The following is a 22,635-nucleotide window of genomic DNA, read 5'->3' on the forward strand; positions in this document are numbered from 1 at the left end:
GAATCAGGCAGGACAGGAGGGCAGAACTGAGGCTCAAAGAGCTACAGCACCACAGCTTCACATCTGGCTTTAATCCCAAGCAGCTTTCAGGGTGTGAATCACTGAGATATTCTGTCCATGCAGGGCACAGCAAACATTTACCCCTCTGTGATAATTTCTCTTCTGGTCCAAGCCCACGAGGCCAACAGACATAGTGCAATAAACAAATGTTAATGTGCCTCATTCTTGCCAGTTAATTAATAGTTCTTCTCAGAAACCATTTAGTAAATTATTTGGATGATGCATAGTGCTTTGAAGGCGTTTTGCAGTCACTAATAACACCATTCTGCCTTCCTATTCCACAGCTGGTTTTATTAATGGAATCTTTTTATGGACGAGGGCTGATCTGCAAGAATATTCACAAAAATAACACCCAGAAATATGTTCCATATAGGTTGTTCTGAATGCCTAACCTCTAAGAGGCACAGCTGTTGCAGATAGCCATCAGTTTGCTGGCTGCAGAGACTGATTGCCTTCAGGAACTCAGAGCCTGACATTGCTGTGTTTGGTGAAGGTGCTTGCTGTGACTTTTCTAACTTTCCAGAAGACACCAGAGTTCCTAACAAGGAAAAATTCACTTGCTCCATCCCTTATTGAACTCTACCAAGTCTAATGGGCTCTACTGATTCATTTTCACTTAATTGGCTCTAAGATGCTACCTCATTATTAGTTCAGCTGCAGGCATTCACACCATCTTGGAAAGGTAAATTGGACCTAAAACCAGGGAATTACTCCTTTAATTAGGTTGGATTGATCAGAAAGGCTACAAAGATCACCTGCATTAACTACAAATCAGCACATGTACCCTGCTTAGAGTCAGGGAGTGACAAATGACCACAGAGACCCTGTCTTGTAGCACCCAGCAGTGTGAGACCAAGCCAGGGTTGGTTCCAGTATGGAATGATCCATCCAGGGTTGTTCCAGTATGGAATGATCCATCCAAGGGGCCACAGACTGCAATCAGGCTTAGCTGAAATTTGTTATTGTAATGAACTGAACCTCCTCAAAGCAGCAGATGCCAGGAGGGAAGGATGGTATATGGATTTCCAATACCAGCCAAACAGCCTCAATCTTGGAGCCAAAATTCTGTCACTCTGATGCTCTGTGGAGTGTCTTGTTTATGGACTTTTATTACTTACTGGGCTTTGTAAACCACTCATTCCAGAGCTCCCCGTGGTATCAGCAACTTATCACCACTTGCCATCAGCTGTTGCATATTATGTACATTAGTAAAGTTCCCCACAGAAACACAGAACAACAGAAGCAGTTTGGTTTATTTTCCCCAGTGAGAAGGAAAATAAAAATCAAGATTTCCACAGAAATAAGGTCCTGAATATATAAAAATTAATAACAAGGCACTAAATGTTTCTGTGCCAAATGAGAGAGCGGGCAATGAAAAGCTCCTCATTGTGTTGGTGCCTGGCTAACCCAATACACATTCTGGGAGGGATTTTAAGAATTGCCTCGTGCTCCTGTAAGTGTCCTTTTTCTATGACATCAGCTGCTCAGGTGATCTTAAGGATTCTCCCTTTTTAGCACCCAACCTCTGCCATCAGACAGATCTCAGTAAGAGCTGAGCCAACAGTGGGGCATGCAGAAGACACTGCTGCTGAGATGGTGCCAAAATGTACTTTAAGAAGATTCCTGTTGCTTTAATTATTTCAAGTTCCATTGAAAACCAGTCCTTAGTTACAATACAGATACCCCTGCTTGCAAAAGCTCATAAAGCAATCTTGGTTGCTTGCAAAACATCTGTACTCTGTGTGCTGTTATGGCTATAAATCTGTATTATGCTCCTCTGCACACCAGTATTTATCTTTGTTGTTTAGTGCACCCCTGCACACTGGAGAATTCATTAGGAAAACGACAGAGTCATGCAGTGTGGCTATAAATTAGTGTGCTGCTGCCTGAAGAAATGCTATTGATTTTGCATGGTACTCCTGGATTTGCATGTTTGCCAGTTAGCTTAACCATAATACCATCATGTGTGTCAAAAAATACCCTCCAGAGTTGAGTCTGCAGCCCAGCTAAAGGTAAATTCTGGCAGAATGTGAAGCCTTCACAGAATGCCAGGGAGGAAAAAGGCCCCAAAACCAATCCACTAAGTGGCTTAGATTTGACCAAGCATGAAAAAAAAAAAGGATAAAAAGGACAAAAAAGGACACTGCTACACCCAGGGCAAAGAAGGAAGCCCCTGCAGGACTGCTGGAGATGGAAGACAGGAAATTCCAAGGAGGAACATCTGCTTGCAAGCCTTGGTTTGTCTCTTCACGGGCTGCAGCTGCCTTGGCATCTCCACCTGGGACAGGCACATCCCTGTGTCCTGTTGGCTGCAAAAGCTGAGAGTTGGCTTTGACTCTTTGGCAATCAATTATTGCAGGAGAGCCAATTGATCACAGATCATGATTAGCCAGATAATTTGCTTCATATTTCCATTAACGAGCCCAACAGGCATGATTAATTGCTGCAGGGGGTAGAATTTCAGCATGGCTGGTGGGGAACTTGCTTTGTAATATTGTGAATCCCATTATTGTTAATGGAAATTTAACAGCCAAATCCCCTGTGGATCACTTAGTAAAAATTACCCCTTGAGGTTAAAGGGCATTTCATTAATAGTATTCCAGGATGCTCTGATTTAAAAGTACTGTGAGTCTTTAGTGTCACACAGAAATATGCATCCCACTGTTTTCTGCATATCCCTTGTTATTATATCTATCACTTTACCCTTCTCAAATGGAATTTCAAAACACAGCTCAGCTTATTGAAATGTAAGGCACATTAAGGGTAAATTTTCTAAAAGTTATTCAAGGAGATTTATCTGCTAAATTCCTATTAATATTAATGGAAATGCCTAGACAGTACTCTGAAAATGAACCCCAACAACAATTTATCAGTTTCCTTGGTTCTTGATGCCTACATAGAGCAGAAGGTACACCACATTCCAGCCAGGATTTGGGCTGGAAATGTGGGTACCACATTGTCACAGCTGATGACATCTAATGCTTCATCTGGCACTAGTCTGAGATGTAGACAGAGTCTTATAAATGACTGTCTGGAGCCAACACATGGATGTCACTTCAACCTAGCAAAAGGATATGCAGAAAAGTGTTAAGTTGTCACTCTAGAGTGCCTTCCTGACTGTCAATCACTAAGAAACACCAGTGACAGAGTGCTCCTATTGTTGGGCAGTCAAGTTGATAGAGAGTTAAGTTCCTCTGAAACACAAAGCTTACATTCTCCAGGAGCCAAGGCCCATTAAGGCAGACACCCAGAGGAGTCACCTCCTCAATACACATGAAACAAAAGCATAACTGCAGACACTAGACAGCGTGGCTCAGACTGATGGCACCAATCACATCCAATTTAGATTGGATTTGGCCATTTGAATGTCAGCAGTAGTGCAGTGTGTGCATGGGCTCACTCATTTAACCTCCACCATGACCATTCAGTGAAAACACAGCCCTGAATGCAGGCAGCTGCCTGTGCACATCTATTTGACAGGGTGTTCTAATCATGTGGCATTGAACATCCACAGGAACTCCCTCCAGTAACATTTCACTGATGCAAACCAATAGAAATCCACAGGTGATTGCTTAAAAAATAATAAATACGTACTTTGATGTTTTGGTTCAAAGGGAGAGAAAAGACTGACTGGATCAAAATTCATAAGCTGGCACAGTTAGTGTCAGCCACAGCTTGATGCCACCACAGCCAAGTTACTGGCAAAACCCCTGACTAGTTTGGGAATACTCATGCACATAAGCTGAAACATCCAAATTAATCAACCAAAACAACCTGTCTATGATATCAAGCAGTTATTAGCATTAAAACCATCCCTAAAACAATTTGGTTGCCCTGGCTATGAAGAGGGATTCCCCCAGCCCACATTTCCAGGATTTAATGATACAAGGCACTGTAAGGATTTAAAATTTGTTTTCTGTTCCACTTCTACACCCCATGATTGTTTTTGTACTAAAACTGTGTCCATATTATGCAATGTGCTCCTTGTGCAGTGTGGGGCCTCAAGGTCTGTTTCCATCAAGTGGGAGAGAGGCAGCACTGGATTCTCATTAGCATGAGATAATTCTGAGCTACTTTGTCCAACTACCTGAGGGGAACGAGTGGATGAAAAGAAAGAAGGCAGCATTAAAAAACAAGCAGCCACACAGAGGAAGAGAGACCAAAGGAGCAGAAGAGACAGTCAGGCAAGAGATAACAGAGGTATAAGGGATACAGCAGACAAACCTCAGAACAGGATTCATTCTTGAGACCTTGAGGGTTTCAGAGACTTCTCCCTGTGCCTCTGAGTCCAGCCCTCCTTCGAGTCATTAATCAGATTCTATTTACATTCACCTCTGTGTTCATTTCCTGAGGTCACTATTTCCAATTTTACTTTCAAACATAACAAGCATAACAGCTCTACAAGTCTTTCTTTATCCCACTATCTTTCTACAGTCAGAGGGGATGTCAAAAGAAAGCTCTGTGATCAACAAAGGCCAATTTCCCTACAAAACATAAGCCTCTTCTGCTTTTCCTCTGCATTAATTTCTGTTCAAATCAAACATTTGCTTTCCATTCTCACTTCATGTCACAGACAGGACACCTGGTTAGTTGTTCTTGCAATTAAAAAGGCAGCTATATTTTTCTACCCCAAGTAGTAGATTCTCCCCTTCTCATCTAGTTAGGCTTCTCCTATTAGGCAAGAAACTCCTCAAACCTCTAATGCTCCTCTTACTTTGAACATCCATTGTGAAAGACATTTATGAGCTTTCCTGGGAGTTGCTAAGGTGCTTAAGAGGTCTGGTGTCCACAGCAGCACTGAGCTCATAAGTCACTGGCACAGCTAGAGGAGAATGTGGAACATTAAGGCCTGGTGGAGCTGAGCCAGGAGAGGCGGAGGGAGGGAGAGGAGAGTGATGAAATAGAATGAGATACATTGGCAAGAGCAGGAGACAGAAGGTGGAGAAAAAGTCTAAAGACTTGCCAGAAAGAAAGGATTTAAGACTGGGAAAAAAGCTGAACCAAGGTGGGAAAAGGGTATGAATTTTCAGCACAGCCCTTGGACAGCTCAGGATGGTTTGGTCCTGGGCATTTGTCTCACACACTTCAGTGCCTCATCCCCACCATCCCCACAAAACACTTCCTTTGTTGCCAGTTCCCTGTGCAAAATGCAAAAGATACCCAAACCTCCAAGACTGCCTTAGAGAGGATTTAATGAGTGCTGCTTGCATAGCACACCTGCCTGCCAGGGCTGAGAACTGAGCAAAGTCAAACATGTACCTCCCTCTGCATCTCATTTTCATGGTGGCCAAGCTGGTGCCAGTCACACAACCAGCCTGGGTACATCTACACCTTCCTTAGCCCTGCTTTGGTTCTGCCAGGCAGAACTGACAGCAGATCTGTGTTTAGCCCAGAGACTGTTGTGAAAGCACCTAGGGATAAATAGGGATGTGGCTGACAGTCAGCCCTCCACACCTAGACTCTAGGAAAAAATGCCAGTGCCCCACAAGGTATGCAGAATGACAAAACTTTGTGTAAAGATCTAAAAAGCCATCTTAACAAGTGTGAGAATTTGCTATATTTTCATGTAGAAACTGCCTTTGACATCTGACATGACAGGAAATGTTGCTCCAGTAAGATGGACAACAGGGCTGTGCCTAATTAAAACAGGCAGAGGGAATGGAAAGGGAAAGAAAGTAAGTTATAGCACACTGACACATCACTGCATCTTCCTGAAGAGATACTGAATAGGGATTAATGGGGAAAGAGAAAAATGAACCACATTTCCCTCAGCAATTATTTTTGCTGTGCTTCCAGCTGGAGACAGCCACGAGTAACCTGTTCAAATGAAAGCACCTACAATGCTCCAGGGCACACCCTGACACCAGCCTGGCTCTGAATGCAGCTTCCCAAAATCCCTCCCCACTTCTGCTGCAGCCTGGGGAACACATCAGCATAACCCCAGAAGCAAAACACATTGGCCCTCAAGTTAAAAAATGGCCTAGGGAGGAGATGGGAAGGAGGAGGCAAAGTAAAGGAGGAAAGTTAATGGACTGATTCATTTTATACCAGGTCTGGCTTAACACTGAGGGTGCTCACTGCAGAACACTGAGGGCTTGGCTCCATGATCCATTTTCCACAGCTCCATCCCCTGCAGGGATGGCCAGGTTCATTTCAAGCAGCTGGTACTACCAGAGATAGTTTCCAAACTGACTTTACCAAAATCCCACCTCTCCTCTCAGGAGGTTCCTGGCAAAGCTTGGTTTGACACAGAATCAGAGCCGTGTCCCACTCTGCTGCCCTGCCCCCAGATCAGAAAATAACAGATATCACGAGTGGAAACAGGGAAGCGCATTTGTAGGAATGCAAAAAACATCCTTAATAATCTCTGCAGCCTTTTTGACTGAAGATCGTTCGACTCTTATGAGCAAATCCCTCCACATTTCATTTGGCATGTGTTCAAGAAGCCCCAGTTCTAGCAGTATTAATGCTTCTCTCTTATCTGTTTACTTCAACAGCATTTTTTTTCTGCAGTTCCTAAGTCTGGCACAATACTTCCCTGGCCCTCAAAATATAATTTTCATTCTCCTCCCCATCGCTTTGTAAACATTTATTTTTTTTTTTTCCTCTAATACCAGTAATCAGAAAAGCACACATTTTGAGGCTTGGAGACACCTGCCTGCATTGGCTAATCTTCCCAGAGCTCCTCTATGATTCTCAAAATCCTTCTTGCTAGGCAATTTGCTTCTTCCCACTCAGCACCACAGCTGACCCTCCTTTCTCTCATACACCCCATTTTCTGTCCTTAACACTTTAGCCCTGTGTGTGCAGGATATCACCCATCTGGTGAAGATCTTGTAATCAAGATAATCACCTTATTTTTCTATTAAAAAAGGCATTTCTATACAAGCAAAAATCCCTTTTAGTAACTCCTTCCATTCTAACACTACATATGTATTGAAGATGTGTCAGTTCATCACAGCACCCAAACATTTTGGCACATAAACAACAGATTTGTAATAGTCTCTTTTAGGTTATACATATGTTATTGATTATGTGTATTAAAAGGACAATTTATGTACAAAACTGGTGGCTGTATATTTATAGTTAGGACAATGGAGCTATGCAGAACATTCACAATGAAAATTTTAAATCCACTTAATTTAGACTCTGTTCTGCTTTCATTTTGTAAAATCAATTGAGGCAAACCCAAAGTTTCTCTCTAATTCTCTTGCTACAAAATATAACACATCCATACCTTTCTGCTTTTGGAGAGAAAAATCCTTCTGCATTTGGAATTGTGCATTTCAGATTAACTGTACTATGAAGCTCAGTGTCTCAGCATAAATCCTAGTATTTCACAGAAGCCCTTGTGAGGAAGAATGGCCCAAAATGAGCACTAGTCCATGATCTCTACTTACATATAAATATGCATACCCAGACTTATTTACACAAACACACAGATGAGTTACCAAGATGGGGAGACAGAATGTGTGCATGGTGCTGCAGAAAGAGGGCATGCTTAATTAAAGGATATCAGTAAAAGAACAAGTTGAAATGTCTGTGACAAAGTCTGGGTTTGTGATGTGTCTGATGTCGGAGAGCATTGCAATATTTGATTTTAGATTTAAGAGAACTAAAAGTCCTTTGGTGGAGATATATGAAATAGGAGCAAAAAAATCCCACCCTATCGTCAAATTCTGTTCACATGCTCATTTAGCAATCAACAAAAGAGAAAACACTTATTAAAAATAAAATTGACTAGTGATTGGCATTGCTAAAATTTATGCATAAGAGGGAAACGAAGGATCCCAGTTACGTTTTACAGGAAATCATAGACAAAGAAAGCATGTACTCTGTCATGTGAATGTCTCTAAATATCAGCATTGGTTTCCAAGTAAAAAGACCCTGCAAAGCCAAGATCTGACATGCAGAATTCAGTTGTGGCTTGACAGTGTTCAGCACAGTATGACAACATACCAAGAGACACTTCCAATGCCTTCTACTTCTGTTTTACTGTACTTAGAGACCTGCTTGCTGTTTGGGACCCAGAAGGGCTGAGCCCAGGTCATTTTACAGCCCTGGAAGGGTGGGGAGGGCAGTGGGTGGGTCAGGCTCCAGAGCCCTCTCGCTTCACAAGGCACAGCAACCCAAACTCCTTCTGACAAAGGAAATCAATACCACAGCCGGAGACGTGCCCTGGCTTGGCACAGAATCTCAAATGAACAAAAGGCCTCCTCCTGCCTGAAGATCACCCCCTGAGCACGGTATCAAAGCTCACCTCATTTAATGCAAGCATCTGCAGAGGGTATTTTCCCCTCCAGGCCTCCCACGTCCTTCTCCAACATTTACTGTTTGAGATCAGTAGTCTATACAATTTATCGCACCTGTCAAGGCTAATTTATTCATGCGATCTGGCACTAATCAAAAAGCCTGAGATCGATGTGCCAGCAAACCCTGACATTTATTCATATTTTAAAGTCCCATTTGACCTTGAACTGCAGCTAACTGGAGCTGAACTGCCAGCATGTCCCAGAGGCTCGGGGGGTCTGGCAGATCGGCGCCTCTCGGCTACGAGAGCGATGTCAGGGCAGCAGAGCTTGGGCCAGCAGCAGGACAGGCTGAGCCACAGACAGAGGGCAGGAACACAGCACCACTCACAGCTCAGTGCTCACACAGCCACCAGCCAGCCCAGCACGTGCACCAGGGCAGCTGATGCCTTAAGATTTTCCATTTCATATTTTTCAGATCCTATACTGCATCGGTGCCTAGCTCTAAACTCCATGGAAAGTGCAGTTAATTGTCTTCACATTTTTGTTAGGCAAAACAATCTCTCTGTGATCCGAGGACACCTCACAGCCTCAGGCCCTGAAAAGTATGGACAAAAGTGAATTGGGGAAGGAGCAAAATGGGAGAATATGACTTCATTACCTGAAGCTGTAATTGGAGGATTATTGCCTGATATGCAAATAGACCACACTTATGTCTGAAAATCTTGACCATTGTCCATCCTGGGGGCAGCCTCTGCAAGGCTTTTGGCTGCTCAGAGTGTATCTATTGAAGACCTTTGATAAATACCCACTTTATCCTTCTAACTCTGTCTGGCCTCTGTTCTAGGCAGCCATTCCAAGGCATCACAGCTTGAGACTGCACATTCCTGCAGTACAAGGGCTTGGGAGCCACTGGATTTCTTGATGAGGGACAGGAAGGGTGAGGGAAGGGAGTGAAGCAGGAACATGATGTGTGTGTGTGCACAGGCAGGATATTTCAGGCTTCCTCAGCCGCCAGACTGGCCCCAAGGGCTGTTCTTGGCAAGAGGAGGGGAGGCAGAGACAGAAAATGACAGCACCTCTCCTCCCTGGGGGACCAGGGGCAGTGGTGCCAACATGGCCAAAGAAGATGTATGAGAAACTGTGCAAGCCACCAGGAACCTGCCAGCACAACGTGGCAACACCAGCTGGAAACAGGAATAGGAAAAACAGATCTCAAGAGGATTTTTGAGTGTGCTTTGCACTCTTACTCAGGCTTTGAATGTGCTTTGCACTCCTGCTCAGACCCAGAACTTAGAACCAGAACCTGCTCAGAACTTCACTCATTCCTTCTGAAGTCCATCACCCTTGTCCTTTCTTCTCTCAATCAGGCCCTAAAGGAACACAGGAATTTCAAGTGCAGTTCTCATAATGCATGCAGGTGCTATAGCCTCCAGTAATCATTTCAGGCTTTGAATTCAGACCAATTAGTAGAGAAATACAATAAAGTTTGTTTTAAATAGATTCAGCCTGGCTCTGCCATCAGATGCTCTCAGACATCCCATGGGGGACATCTTTGGAGCCTTCTGCCTCAGTTTCCTCTTGGTTAAATGAAACCAAACTCATTTACCTGCTTCTTCAGAGCATGCCAGGAATTACAGACAGGACTTGCTCTGAGGTTATTGAATCATTTGCTGTTCTTCTGATAGGAAGATATTTGTGCAAATTACATTCTCTCAGAGACACAGAGGAAATCTGTGGCATTTTAGGTAGAAATATGCAGCTACAGTTTTACTAAAACACGTGAATAAATTATTTTATCACAGTCAAAACACTTGGCTATGTGATATGCAGTTGCACCCAAAACAGATTTTGCAAATGGATTTTGTTGCTTCTCTGGGTTCTCCTTGGCTGCATTTCTCATGCTATAAATTCTGTATGTCATATTAAATATGATTTTTCAGTGAGATCTGCTTTTTCTAAGCCTAGAGTACAAATAGAAATGACAGTTATGTCATTTTGTGTTTGTTTTCCCTCTCTTTTAAATAGCTAACACCTTTCCATTATGTTGAAAGAAAGCTACCAATGGAAAGCAATTGGCATTTTGACCAATGCTTTTGTGCACATTAAATATATGTCTAACACTGCCATGAAATCTAATCTGATATTCTGGAAGAGAAACAATGACATATGAGGATGCAGAGGGAATTTATCTATGTGAATCTAGACTGGCTGCAGCATGCAAGCAGTGAAACTACACACAGAGCTGGGTTACAGTAAACATGCTAATAAAATATTTCAGCCAACCTGTTTCCCTATTTTTCCTGTGTAGAAAACAAAATTTATGAGCATCTTGAAATGTTGTGGCTGTAAGTGTTTTAATGATTCTTTTTTTTCTGTCTGTGCTTGGCCAGATAAGGATCTGGTTCCCTGTTCTGGCTCCTCTAAGAGGAGGTGCCAGGTCCCACTCCTCTGGGAGCTCTTTGGAGGAGAAGCACCAACTCAGCTCTCACTGCTGGCTAATCTGCTGCTGCCTTCTGCACAAAATGCTCTTACCAGCACAGTGTTAAGCTGCCTTTTTTTCATGTGTTACACACAATGCAGATAATGATAAATTTGGCACCGAGGAGTGGACCTTTATCCAACAACACAGCTACATGAATTAATCCTTCCCTGCTCCTCTGCTCAGAGGTACCTGTCACACAGGTCAGCTCTACATGCTCTGCCTTATTCAGGTGACACTAGTGCAAGGATAATTATTAGTCAGTTAGAGATTTCTTTAGCAGACCAAAAAAGGTACAGCAAGAAAATGTCAACCACCTTGCAAAGCCTTCCAGGCAGAAATAAAACAGAGCCAAGCAAACCTAGGCCCCACAACTCTTAACCCTCCAAGCCCACAGCTCTCAAAGATCAGCTCTGTTACCCTCATGCTCCCAAGACAAAAACACTTCCCCTTGCCAGTGGTGGTGACTTACATGTTTAACACCATAAATAAAGGTGACCTGAGCACTCCTGCAAGGGGAGTGCATTTAGATACCTACAACCCCACCTCCAGAGCTGCACTCGGCCTGGAGGAGCTCAGCCCTAAGGCTGAAAAGCATTTCCCCAGTGAGATCACTGGCCCTAGTCACTGCCAAGGGGAGCAGTTTGGGCTGTGACCCACACATCCAGAACTTACCCAGGCTGCTGGGCTGGGCATGAGCACACAGGACATTGCTCCAAGCCAAATCTTTGCCCCAGCTGCAGAAATCTGGGCTGAAAGGACTCGCCCCATCTTGAGAGCTCTTTATATTTCCTGGAGATGCCTGATCAAACCTCTCATCCCCCAAAAAACAAGAACCAGCTGGGGAGCTACTCAAAAAGTCAATTAGGAAAGGGGCATCCCCTCTCTCTGGGAACAGCTGGTGTTCTGGATCACTTTCACATCTTCCCTTCTTTTTGTGTGGAAAAAGGATGCTTTCCACAGAACTGGTTTTTCTTTTTTTTTTTTTTTTTTAAGATTTCTGAGAGAGATTCAAAATGGTTCCAGAAAAGCTCAAAGAAATCTTTTGCCAGGTGTGCTGGGACCAGGCTAAAGACTGACAGTTGGGCACCTCTGGGTACAAAACATCCCAAGCCAAGCTTTCAGTAATCAGCATCAAAATTTAGAGTTCTACAGGCCATTTGGAGTTCTGGACAAGCTGTTATTTTGCAACACAAAATATGTTGTATCAGAAAGTTTCTGAACAGCTGTAGCTCATCTCTAGTGTTTGGTTCAGACTCATCATTAGGCAAGTGAAACCTATTTCAATCTCAATTAACACTCTCCTCTTCATTTTTCCCCTCTCTCTCTCATCCAGTTCACACTTGCCTCTGAAGAAGAACACATGTGAAATTGAGATCAAACCTGCAGGAAAGGGGCTGAGAAGAAAGTGGCAAAGACTAAGGAAGCATTTTTTTTTTTCCCCCTCAGTTCTTTTGCTGTTGATCTCTTTCTGAAATTTCCAGCCCTGTGCTTTGATAATGTCCTGGTACATGAAAGAGTTTGTAACACAAAATGTTACACTCGATGGAGCATGATGTGATACAGGAGCCAAATGGCCAGATGCTCTTTTCTGAGCCATTTCCAATGCTCCCACTTTAGAGAGGGTTTTTAAGGGTACTCACAAGCTCCAGTCCTGTACTGTGCTGGCAATTTCCTGCTGCAGCACCACTGTGCTGTGTTCTGATGAAACCATTGTTTCCCACTCAAGGTTAAAGTTATCCTTATTTTATTAAAATGAAAAATAATGAAGAAAGTAAAAGAGGGCAGTATGGTTAAAAGAAATTGCAGATAGGGAAGGATTTGGGTTCTGTCCCCGAAAGCAGGATCATACATCCCATTAGAAGTACAATTAAGACTATATTAATAATCTGGTCAGACAAAAACCCAAGTACTCCTAACTCCATCAGAAGAGGCCCAGGGCCACATTTTAGCTGTTTAGCTCTGCTTTACTCTGTTTGCACATCCTGCTCTGTCATGTGGGGAAGACCCTTTCCAGAGGAAACCCTGTGCTTTGAAATGTGGCTGAGGTCAGACATTTGAACCCTGTCCCCAGGGCTGCTTATCACTGGAATCATCCTGTCCTCATCTGCTTTCCCACCTTCTCCCTGGATCTGGTTTGGGGTGGGAATGTGACCTCAGAGCTGGGGTCAGAGTCCCTGGCAGTGCTGACAGCTCCCTCCCAGCTGTGAGCACAGATATTGCCCTCTGCAGCCCATGGAGCTGGCCCCTGCTCATGGGCAGCCACCAGTGGTGACTCTGGGTGGTTTTTGGTGACTCTGGGTGGTTTTGGACACTCCAGAGCTGTGGTTTGACACCTGCAGGAGCTCCTTGCCTTGCCACAAAGTCTGTCTCCATTTCCAGACAGAATGTGTGACTGCTGGGCACAAATGCCGAGCCTGATCCCATCCTGCCTGAACCTGTGCAGCTCCAGTGGAATCAGGGGATGCTGAACCTTGGATGTGCTGAGGGCCTGGCTCATCACTTGTGCACACCAGCACAGAACCAGCAGCTCCAGGTCCTGCTCTGAAGAGGGGAGGGAGCTGGGAATTCATGGAATGCAGGCACCACGATTTCAATCCTTTCATGACTTCTTCGTGCTTGGCTCCACAAGCTTAGCATTCCTTTACCTCAGGAAATGCCTATAAAACTGCTAAATTAAACTGGAGATGGTAAAAGGGGACACCTTTACTCACACACTTTATCTGGAGGGTGAGACCTGGGAGGGTGAGATTTATCACTGAGATCTTTGCAGCCTAAGCACTGGGGCAACTTCCAATAACAGCAGATTACATCACTTACCAGGATTTTGCTTAGGCAGTGTAGAACTGCTCAGAAACATTTTAATAGCATTTAACTTCATGCTGAAAATGCTGATTTATTGCACTCCAGTGTGAATAGGCATGTCTAAGGACAGAGCACACCACTTTTTCAGATGTCAGCAACTGTGGGGTTTTGTTAACATAGTTCAAGTGATTAAATGTCTTTGAACTAAAAGGCTTTAAGACTTTTAAGTCAAAACTGAATTAATTTATACTAAAAATTATAGCTTGGGAAAGGTCCAAATAAAAATGAAGTATTTTCAGATTCACCATAATAAGACACTTTGATTAACCTCTATTTTTTGTGCAATTTTGACTTGTATTTTACCACAGCACATGTGAAAAAATGCTGGAATTTTGAGTAACTCACCAGAGCTGAGTTTCTATTTAGCTCTAAGACTAGGAACCTGGCCTCATGAATCACACAGAGCAAAAAGCATTGTCCAGAATTCAGAATTAAAGTTTGCTATACATAAACCTTGTGACATTTTTATTACAGCATACCAGTCTGGAATCTGCATTTAAAACACTGACTGCTCAAAGGAATCTAAATCTCTTTAGCTAAAGGTAATAAAATGAGGTCAAAAATTCACTACTCAACAATCTACCATTAGCATTTCTGCTCAGAAAAAAATGTAGTTCATCTATTTTTAAAGAAAGTAAAGGCAGAGCATATAACAGAAGTTGAGAAAGTATAATGATGTGCTTGTGTATGGAAGTCCATTAGGTAACAAGTTTCATTTCCTCATCAAGAGATTTTGGTGCATCTACATCAGGAGTTTTTTACAGTACTTGTGTAAGGCAGAAGTGGGACTGCATTTCTGTTGGCACAACCCATGGTTTCAGCCTGGCCTCCATCACCAACTAAATCACAGCAGCAGAGAGCACTCAGGGTCTGAGCTGGATCCTGGCTGGGATCAGCTCCTTTCAGTCCTGAGGAGCTCTGTGCTCCCAGGGATATTGCACTGACAGTGCCAGAGGTACCTGGGACACACCTGCTGATGTGACTCAGTGCTACTGGGAATAAAGCAGCCTGATGCTGGCCATAAAAGAAAAGGAGTTTTACTTGCAGTTATCAACGCGGCAACAGATTTTTTAAAATGTAATTTGTTTGGATTCTTAATGGTGGAAGCAGAACTTAATTTCTGCTGCAGTATCCTTTAAAAGAAATGCTTGATCTCTTTCCACCCCCCATTACAGCTGATGGGCACAAAGTAAAAAGAACAGCAATTCATTCACCTTATCACTGGAGCACCAGAGGAAGAGAGGGATCCTTAGTGCAATGATTAATGACTCACTATAAAAAGATGCATCATAAACTGCTTGTATTAGGTTAAATCATAAACTAGGCTTTTAATGTTTATGCCATCCCTTTCTAAATAATTAAGTGTGTCTGTAGCTCCCACTAGGAATGGAACTCACATGATGCTTGCAAAGCATGCAGCTTCTTACAGGGTCATAATTTGGGACCCTTACTTAAAGGGACCCCTGTCTGCCTCCACATTCAAGCTCTGCTTGAATTTCTCTTCCTGTTGGGACATCTCTCAGTACTCAGAGAGACCATTTGATGTTCAGGAGCAGCAAAGATGATCTCCCCTGAATTTAGAGTGTCTTCTTCAGCCTGTGCTCATGAAGGGCAGCTCATCCACAGAGGAGTCAGCCAAGACTGGATGCTGTAATGTCCTGTGTTTAGGTGCTAATAATAACTCCCATCAGCTTCAGTAGCTGGTTGGAGATCAGTGAGAGAATGGCACCATTTGTCCTAACAGAATTCCCCCAATTTATCCATCTTGTGGTGAAACTGCCACCTTTAAAAAATACAGTGCAAGGTGACATTATGTAAGTGTCCATCCATTTCCTTACTTCACAAGCCTGCAAATGTGTCCATTTCCCTTTTATTTCCCAGAACAGCTGGTGCTTTTTCTCAACCAAACCAGAATCTCCCTCTCTTGGCAAACAGGCATTGGCTTCAGTGTGAAGTCACCCCATCAGGAGAATGTTGCACCTCTAACCATTCTAACCACCATTATTTGCTCAAAAAATAATAGGAGTTTTAAAAAGACCTGCAGACCCCTAAATACTTTCAATAGGCATAGCAGGCAACCCCAGTCTTTTGCTGCACTGCTTATTCATACTCAATACAGAAAATGTCTTTGGTTAATTATTTAAATATTTCCATCTATGGAATTGAGAAAAGGGAAAAGCCAACAGTGGAGTATCCAAGGTCATGATTTTTTAAAAAACAATAGATTTCATGGGGATTAGCTGGGTTATCAAACAGTATCCTCCCAAATCAACTCATTAGTTTCACTGAGTTTCCCTATTTCATTTTATTAAAACAATTTAAACAAGGGTTCACTAGATGCAATGTAATCTATTTCAGACACTCCAAGCCTAATCCCTTTTCTCTTAGCAGTTACATGATAATAGTTTTCAAAAAAGTAGAAAAGGATTATTGTCACAGTTATTTTAAATAGGGACTGTTTTCAGCCATGCATGGGCCACCACCTTCCCTACATCTTATTATTTATTATGATATTAATTTTTGTTCTTTACTTATTCATTCATGTATTCCTTCCTTTTTCTATCTTTCATTGCTTCACACATGGTCAACAGCACCCCACTGTGCAGGTGGGGAGGAGACACCAAATATCCCTGCATGGGTCACTGCACCAGGCCTTAGGAAAGAAGTGATTTTTTTGCAATTTACTTGAAGGTTCTGGAGTTAAAAAAAACCCAACTAGGTAAATTCACAGTGGTTTTAAAAATAGCCTAGAGAGAAGGGAGAAGGTTCCTGTGCATTTTCACACTGTTAGTTTCTGACAGCTCTGAAAGACTCACAGGAGGGGATCACACATAGGATTTGCAAATTAGGAGGCAGACACTGTATATTACTTGCCAGGCTGGAAACACAGAGTAACAGACCTGTGCTATGGACACACAGCTTATTTCACAACAAACTCAAACTCTTGTATTTTCATAAAACCTTTCCAAATAGTAAGGATAGCTTTTCTTATAGGGCAAAAAAAGGCCCCCAACCAAAAAAAAACCCAAAGAAAAAGAGCTGTTTCCTAGATCCAAGCTTTCTGCAGGCTTTAAGAGGTTCCCTATCCCTGAAAACCCATCCTCACTCACCTCAAATCCTTGTCTCTTCAAGCAAGTGCCATTTCATAATCCTATTAAAACCTTTGCCTCTGTTTACCAGGAGCTCTAATCGTACTCAGCAAGTTCTCCTGGGCTAAGGAAGAGCGACAGCTTTCAGATTTCTTAGGAGCCTTATTCATCAACCACGCCAGGGTTTTGCCAGAGTGTTCAATCTATTCTGGGAGCAGCCATGTGGAAAAAGCTTCAAACAGCTCAAAGCCCTGCACAATGATAAAGGAAAGCTCACACAATCCTGGTAATAGCCTGACCCTCTTAAGGAAAATTGGATGATTTGTGGTAGCAGTTTTTCTGTCCCCTATGTGAATTCTGAACCTTAAAGTATAAGCAGTGTATTCACACAGTCCCATTACAAACCCATCCCTCTTGCAATGCTGGAATAACAAATACACACCCACATGTGAAAATAAACTCTTGCTGCAGTGACCTTCCTCCTCAGTCCAGTGGTGTGAAGGAGTTTGTAGCCATTTTAGAAAAAAGAAGAGCCAGATAAAGAATGGACTCATTTTATGTTCAATGTTTCACCAAGAGCAGAATATATGCTTTAACGAGCACATTACATGCACCAGGGACATGTTACTGGCAAGCAGGGGATAAAGAGTAAAGGGAAAATAATTAAACAGTCAGCTTTATAATGAGGAAACTCTGTTCATGCAACATTAAGTGGCCTAATTTTCAAATGCTAAGCAAAGCCATGTTCCTTGGGCTTCAGGAGGACTTGCTGGCAAGAACCACCTTGAAACCAAGGGCAAAGCATCACAGGTATCAAACCTCCTTTAGGTCCACTGATATTCCAAAGTCATCTGTCCAACAGGATTGAATACCTGCACCCTGTATTCTCATTCTACAAGGAGGATCCTTAGAGTTGTAAAATATCCCAGCATTCATAATGTGTGTATGATGAACATTACAAGTGACTTGTACCTGCCTGGCCTTAGTTTTCTGTAGGTGTTGCATCTGTCAGAGCACAAATGTACAACCTCAGCTAAGGGCAAGAGCACGTGGAGACTTAGAGTGGCTGTTTGCACCAGGAAAGAGACTGGGAAAGGGGAAAACCTTTCTCACTGGGCTCAGACACTGCCAGGGTGAACCAATAAAGCATATTCCTGACTGTCATCAGTTCTCTCAAGGGCCAAAAGGCCAGGAACATTCATTTACTGGCACTGTAACTTCCAGATTGTCCTGCAGCACCAACTGCTCCAGCACTACAGCCCATCAGTCAGGCAGCAACTCTGCTGGGCCACGAGCTCCCCAGCACCCTCTGCTCATGCACAAAGTCTCTGTGCTACTCACTCTCATGCCTAGCTCGATGTTTTCTCCTCCATAGACCTCCATGCCAGGGTCCAGCAGGCCAATCTCACCAAAATACTCTCTGTCCACCACAAAGGAGCATCCAATCATGGCTGGTGTCCTGCACAGAGAGATCAAAGCAGAAAATCAAGCCATTGATTAGCTCTTACAGGCCCCAGCTCATAACAAATGTACACAGATTAAACAGCTCTTTGTTTTCAAGTTTACATTCTAAATTTACCTATTAGCATCAATCACATGACACTTCATGTATGCAAGAAATTCTCTGTTTGTGCTGTAATTTCTGAAGACTTTCTGTTGAATCAGTCTTTAGCTAGAAGTGGTCTCAAAGCTCTAAAAAAACCACACGGGGCCCTGGATACTCCTGGCTGGGCACTTCCATCCTCTGCTGATGCATATATTTATACATCAGGATCTTTGCATTTATAAATTCAAGTTATTTCATGAAATGCATCTTCTTGATTATATTTCCCAGAGCCAAGCCTGGAAACAGATTTGCCTAAAAAAGCTGAGAGCTCTCCTGTACCCAGGATGAGACATATTCTATATACATCTTGATTTCACATCTTGTACCACTGAAAAGCATATCTTAGGCTAACAAGGAATAAATTTGGTCTTGGAACTAAAATGAAAGAAAGACACAACCAAGGTAAGGAAATTCAGTACCTTTGCAATGAAATAAGCCTTGGAGGGAATATTTCAGGTATATTTTTAAAGTTTTACCCAGGATAAAAGAGGAAAGGAGATGAGGGAGAGAAACATACACCACTTTCTTCATTTTCCTTTTCTTATATTCAAAGCTAAACACAGGCTTCACTGGATCAAGGCATCACTGCTTTGCAAAGCTGAGATGCTAGTTTGGGCTTAGACTCATTCTTTTTCCAGCCCTGTCTCCCCCACAGGAATCCTCTGGAGGCAGCTCCTTACAGCAGCAGGATGCTCCCATGAGGATGTCTCTCCCCTTTCTGATGAGGAATGGCCCTGCCAGGCTTTGCAGACTGCTCTCAGGTGCTGGAGTCTCTCTCTCTGGGGGATGGATTGCTGCAGCTGTAGGTTCTGTCCATTAAAACCCTGAGTTGTTACTTGAACAGGAATGGGAAATACATTTTAGATGCAACTACATAATCATCACTCACAAATGAATGCCACTGAGTCTTTGCAACTCCCTCTCCCTTCTAGGGTTTATTCCTTCTCATTATATATATTCAAATATAGACTTCACAAGCTTTCACAGCTTTTTCAGAAAAAAAAAAAAGTTTTCAGGAGTGAGCAACAGCAGCAGAACAATGACAGAAAGAACCACATCCAGCTTTTATAATTTTATATTGGACTACAGTGTCACACTGGCATATCACAAACACTTCCCAAAAAATGTGCTGGAATTAAGCTCCAGGCCCTCACTTGGCATTAGAACTGGGTTTTTCCAGTACCTGAAATACTCCAGTCCATCCACCACTTTTAGTGCAGTGCAGCAGAAAGCTGGAAATGGCCACATGAGCAAAAGCAGCTGTGTTAGCACCTCTTACCCCCTGCTCACTGCCAAGGGGCAGCACATGAGAATCTGAGTGCCCCCAGCACTTCACAGCTTCAGAGCACAAGATATTAACCTGCTTTATATAAAACAACCTTTTCCCTCAATCATGCACTCTCTAGTAAAACAGAGGCACTTCTAGAAGGAGAAAGCAGCAATTAGAAGTGTACTATTTTTTACCAACACCTCAAAGGTGTTGTGAAACTTAATTGATCTGTGGAATATACCTTGACACAATGGAGGATGTTATAAGGATTAATTATAATCAACAGGAGCACTCAAAGGATAATGTGGGAAACACAGCAAAATGGGTTTTGCAGCTAAAAGCTTAAAATGCAGCCTAGAGTTGTATTGATTCTGCACTGGAGAAAGATACAGCATAGTCAGGTTGGGGGAATTACCTGACAGCATTGCTGTAGCAGGGGAGGCATGAGGGAAACATTTCTCTGGGAATGCCCTGGGAAAGGGAAGAAGCACAAGGAGGTTTCTGGTGCTGAACTCTCCCTCCTTGCAGCAGGAGCAGAGGCCCTGTGAGAGAGGGCAGTGCCTGCCATGGGATGGGGCACATTGGCCAGGGAAGGAAGGCATTTGCTGCAGGACTGGTTTGTGTCAGTGAGACCCCCAGGAGCTCTGTGGGTAAAATTCCAGCAGTGCTGACACCCATTTCTCCAGCCAGGTGCATCCCCCTCCTTCCCTGACTGAAGGGAGATGCCTGGGGGCTTCACCAAGAACCAGTGAAGGAGAAAGGGATGGGGACTAAACTGCACATGGTACAGTCAGTCTTCCTCTGCCTTATGCATCTTTCTCTCCTGCCTTAAGGCCAGCATATATTTATTTTTATATATATTTATATATACATATGTGCACAATGCAATCAGGTCACATTTGAAACAGTTTCCTGAGCAGCCAACTGCAACTTCCAGGAAAACTGACAAACACTCACAATAAACACATAAATTCAAACACAAATAGAACCATAAATAAATATATAAGCATGAATGTATATATACAGGCATAGTGAGAGAGACAAGGAGTTTCAAATGACACATCACACATCCAATCTCTGAGTGTTCCACCTCCCCCAGCAGGATGTTTCTTTGATTCAGGTTCTTAAGCAGCACCTCAGCCTTGGTCTGACATGTAAGTGGGGAAACCTGCAGGGTACCTGCAGAAATATTTCTATTTTTCTTACAGCTCATGTCTTTCTGCAAGAAAGAGTCACACCAGGCCCTGAGAACAGAACTCAAGGACAGATTTGCTGCTCAGGAGATACAGGAAACAAAAAGACAAGATGACAAGCTAATGCTCATCTAGAAAGGCAGAGCAAATAGGGATGCAGAATAACTCTCTGATGCCCTGTGGAAGGAAATTTTTTTGGAACAGGCAGGACACCCATCAGAACCTGGACAAATAAAAGCAAAACTGCTTTGTTACAGGCTCCTGTGAGCCAGAAACTGAAAAGATGGCTGTGAGCAGTCAATAATCACTCCCCAGTTTTATTATTACATGGCAGCATGGTTTATCATGAAAGACTTTACCTCCTGAGCTCAGGTGGATTTCTTCCCAGAGCAGTGAGGGCTCAGGCTGGCTTCATCATTATTGTTACTGCAGACCAGCATGGGGCCTGACTTGCACGTGAGATGGGCACACACAGTCTCAGATAGAAGCAGCAGCACAAAACACTTCACTGGGGGCACATCAAACTCTAATTTATGTCCATGAGCAAGGCACTGGCACTCTCTGGAGCAGCTGATGCAGTGCATGTACATGCACATCCCTACTGCTAGCAAGCTATGGCATATTAAAGCAGTAAGTGAGAACATATGCAACAATGAAATGCACCACTGCTGCTGGAGGAAGATAAAATGGAAAGCTGTGCAGTGCTTGGCTGGGTGAGGCTGACTAATGACTCTAATGTTAGTGGCTGCTGATCAAGAAATCAAATGCAGAGCAGTCCATCATAATCACAGCAGGTGAGGGAAGACAAGTCAGAGCCAGAGTTCAGAATACCAGAAACCTTCCTTGCTGTTCCAAAACCCAGGGAAAAAAAAAATACAGCATGCATTAAAAAAGCCAGCTCGTTTCAATGCATAGTCAAATTCATGAGAAGCCCTGTGAACCAGATCCTTTGTTGCAAGTGTGGTGCCAGATGATAAGGACATTTTTGGGCAGCGTGCTCGCAGGAACACGAATGGAAAATGACGCGATGGACACAGTGAGTCAAAATAACAATCCTCATTTAAATCTTCACCTCACAGACATCCTCCATCTCAAATGTCAAACATGGAAAATGGATTGCCTGCAGAAGCCAGCTCGGGGAACATCAATTGTTCTGGAGTTCAGAGTATTAACGTGGGGGGGAAGAAAGAACCGACTTTAAAGTGCATCAGAAATCTTTACAAAATCTGACACCTTGTTCTTGCTATTTCTTTACCTTTGTCAGCACTTCAAAGCCATGTCCCCTTTGTCACTTAGCTCACAACAGCTGATGTGACATTTTATGGTGCACACTTGACATGACTGCCCATGAATGAGCCACTGGTGTGAGGGACAGTTGCTGCTCTTTCCCAGCAAGGCTGAGTAGAATCATGTCAGTGCTCAAGAAATTTGAGGGTCAGGCTTAAAATAGAAAAATTCTTAGGAAAGAAGCACACCTTTTTTGTATTCCCAGAAGAAAACAGGAATTGGACCCTGCTTTTGGACCCAATTTCCAAATGCCTCACCCAATTCTGCACATTGATGATATTTATTCATACAGTGCAAACATGAGAAATGCCAGGGCTGTGATCCTCACTGATATCAGGGTACACATGTTCTTTAATGCTGAAAATCTCTAATCCATCTGGAGATCTGGCAGAGAGTATTCAGCTACACCAACCACAAAACCGGTCACAGGGTTATTTGTTACCAGATTTTTTCACAAAACACACAGAGAGGCACAAACCAAACCCACTGCTTGCTGGAAACAGAGTCAAACAAAGCCTGAAGAGGGACAGTGGT

At 43.2% G+C, this 22,635-nt stretch overlaps 1 protein-coding gene across 1 annotated transcript in view; it reads right to left on the reverse strand.

The window, feature by feature from the left end:
• The window catches only part of GALNT9 (polypeptide N-acetylgalactosaminyltransferase 9), a 132,841-nt gene that overhangs the window by 46,093 nt on the left and 64,113 nt on the right, over positions 1 to 22,635 (reverse strand). The window contains exon 6 of the mRNA XM_071445325.1: positions 18,087 to 18,204. Coding sequence (XP_071301426.1) covers positions 18,087 to 18,204 — 118 coding nt within the window. The remainder of the gene's footprint in view (positions 1 to 18,086; positions 18,205 to 22,635) is intronic.

This window comes from Agelaius tricolor, unplaced genomic scaffold (assembly GCF_023055355.1).
Source record: "Agelaius tricolor isolate 1412-34295 unplaced genomic scaffold, bAgeTri1.0.p SCAF_20, whole genome shotgun sequence".
In the NCBI taxonomy this organism is placed as follows: Eukaryota; Metazoa; Chordata; class Aves; order Passeriformes; family Icteridae; genus Agelaius; species Agelaius tricolor.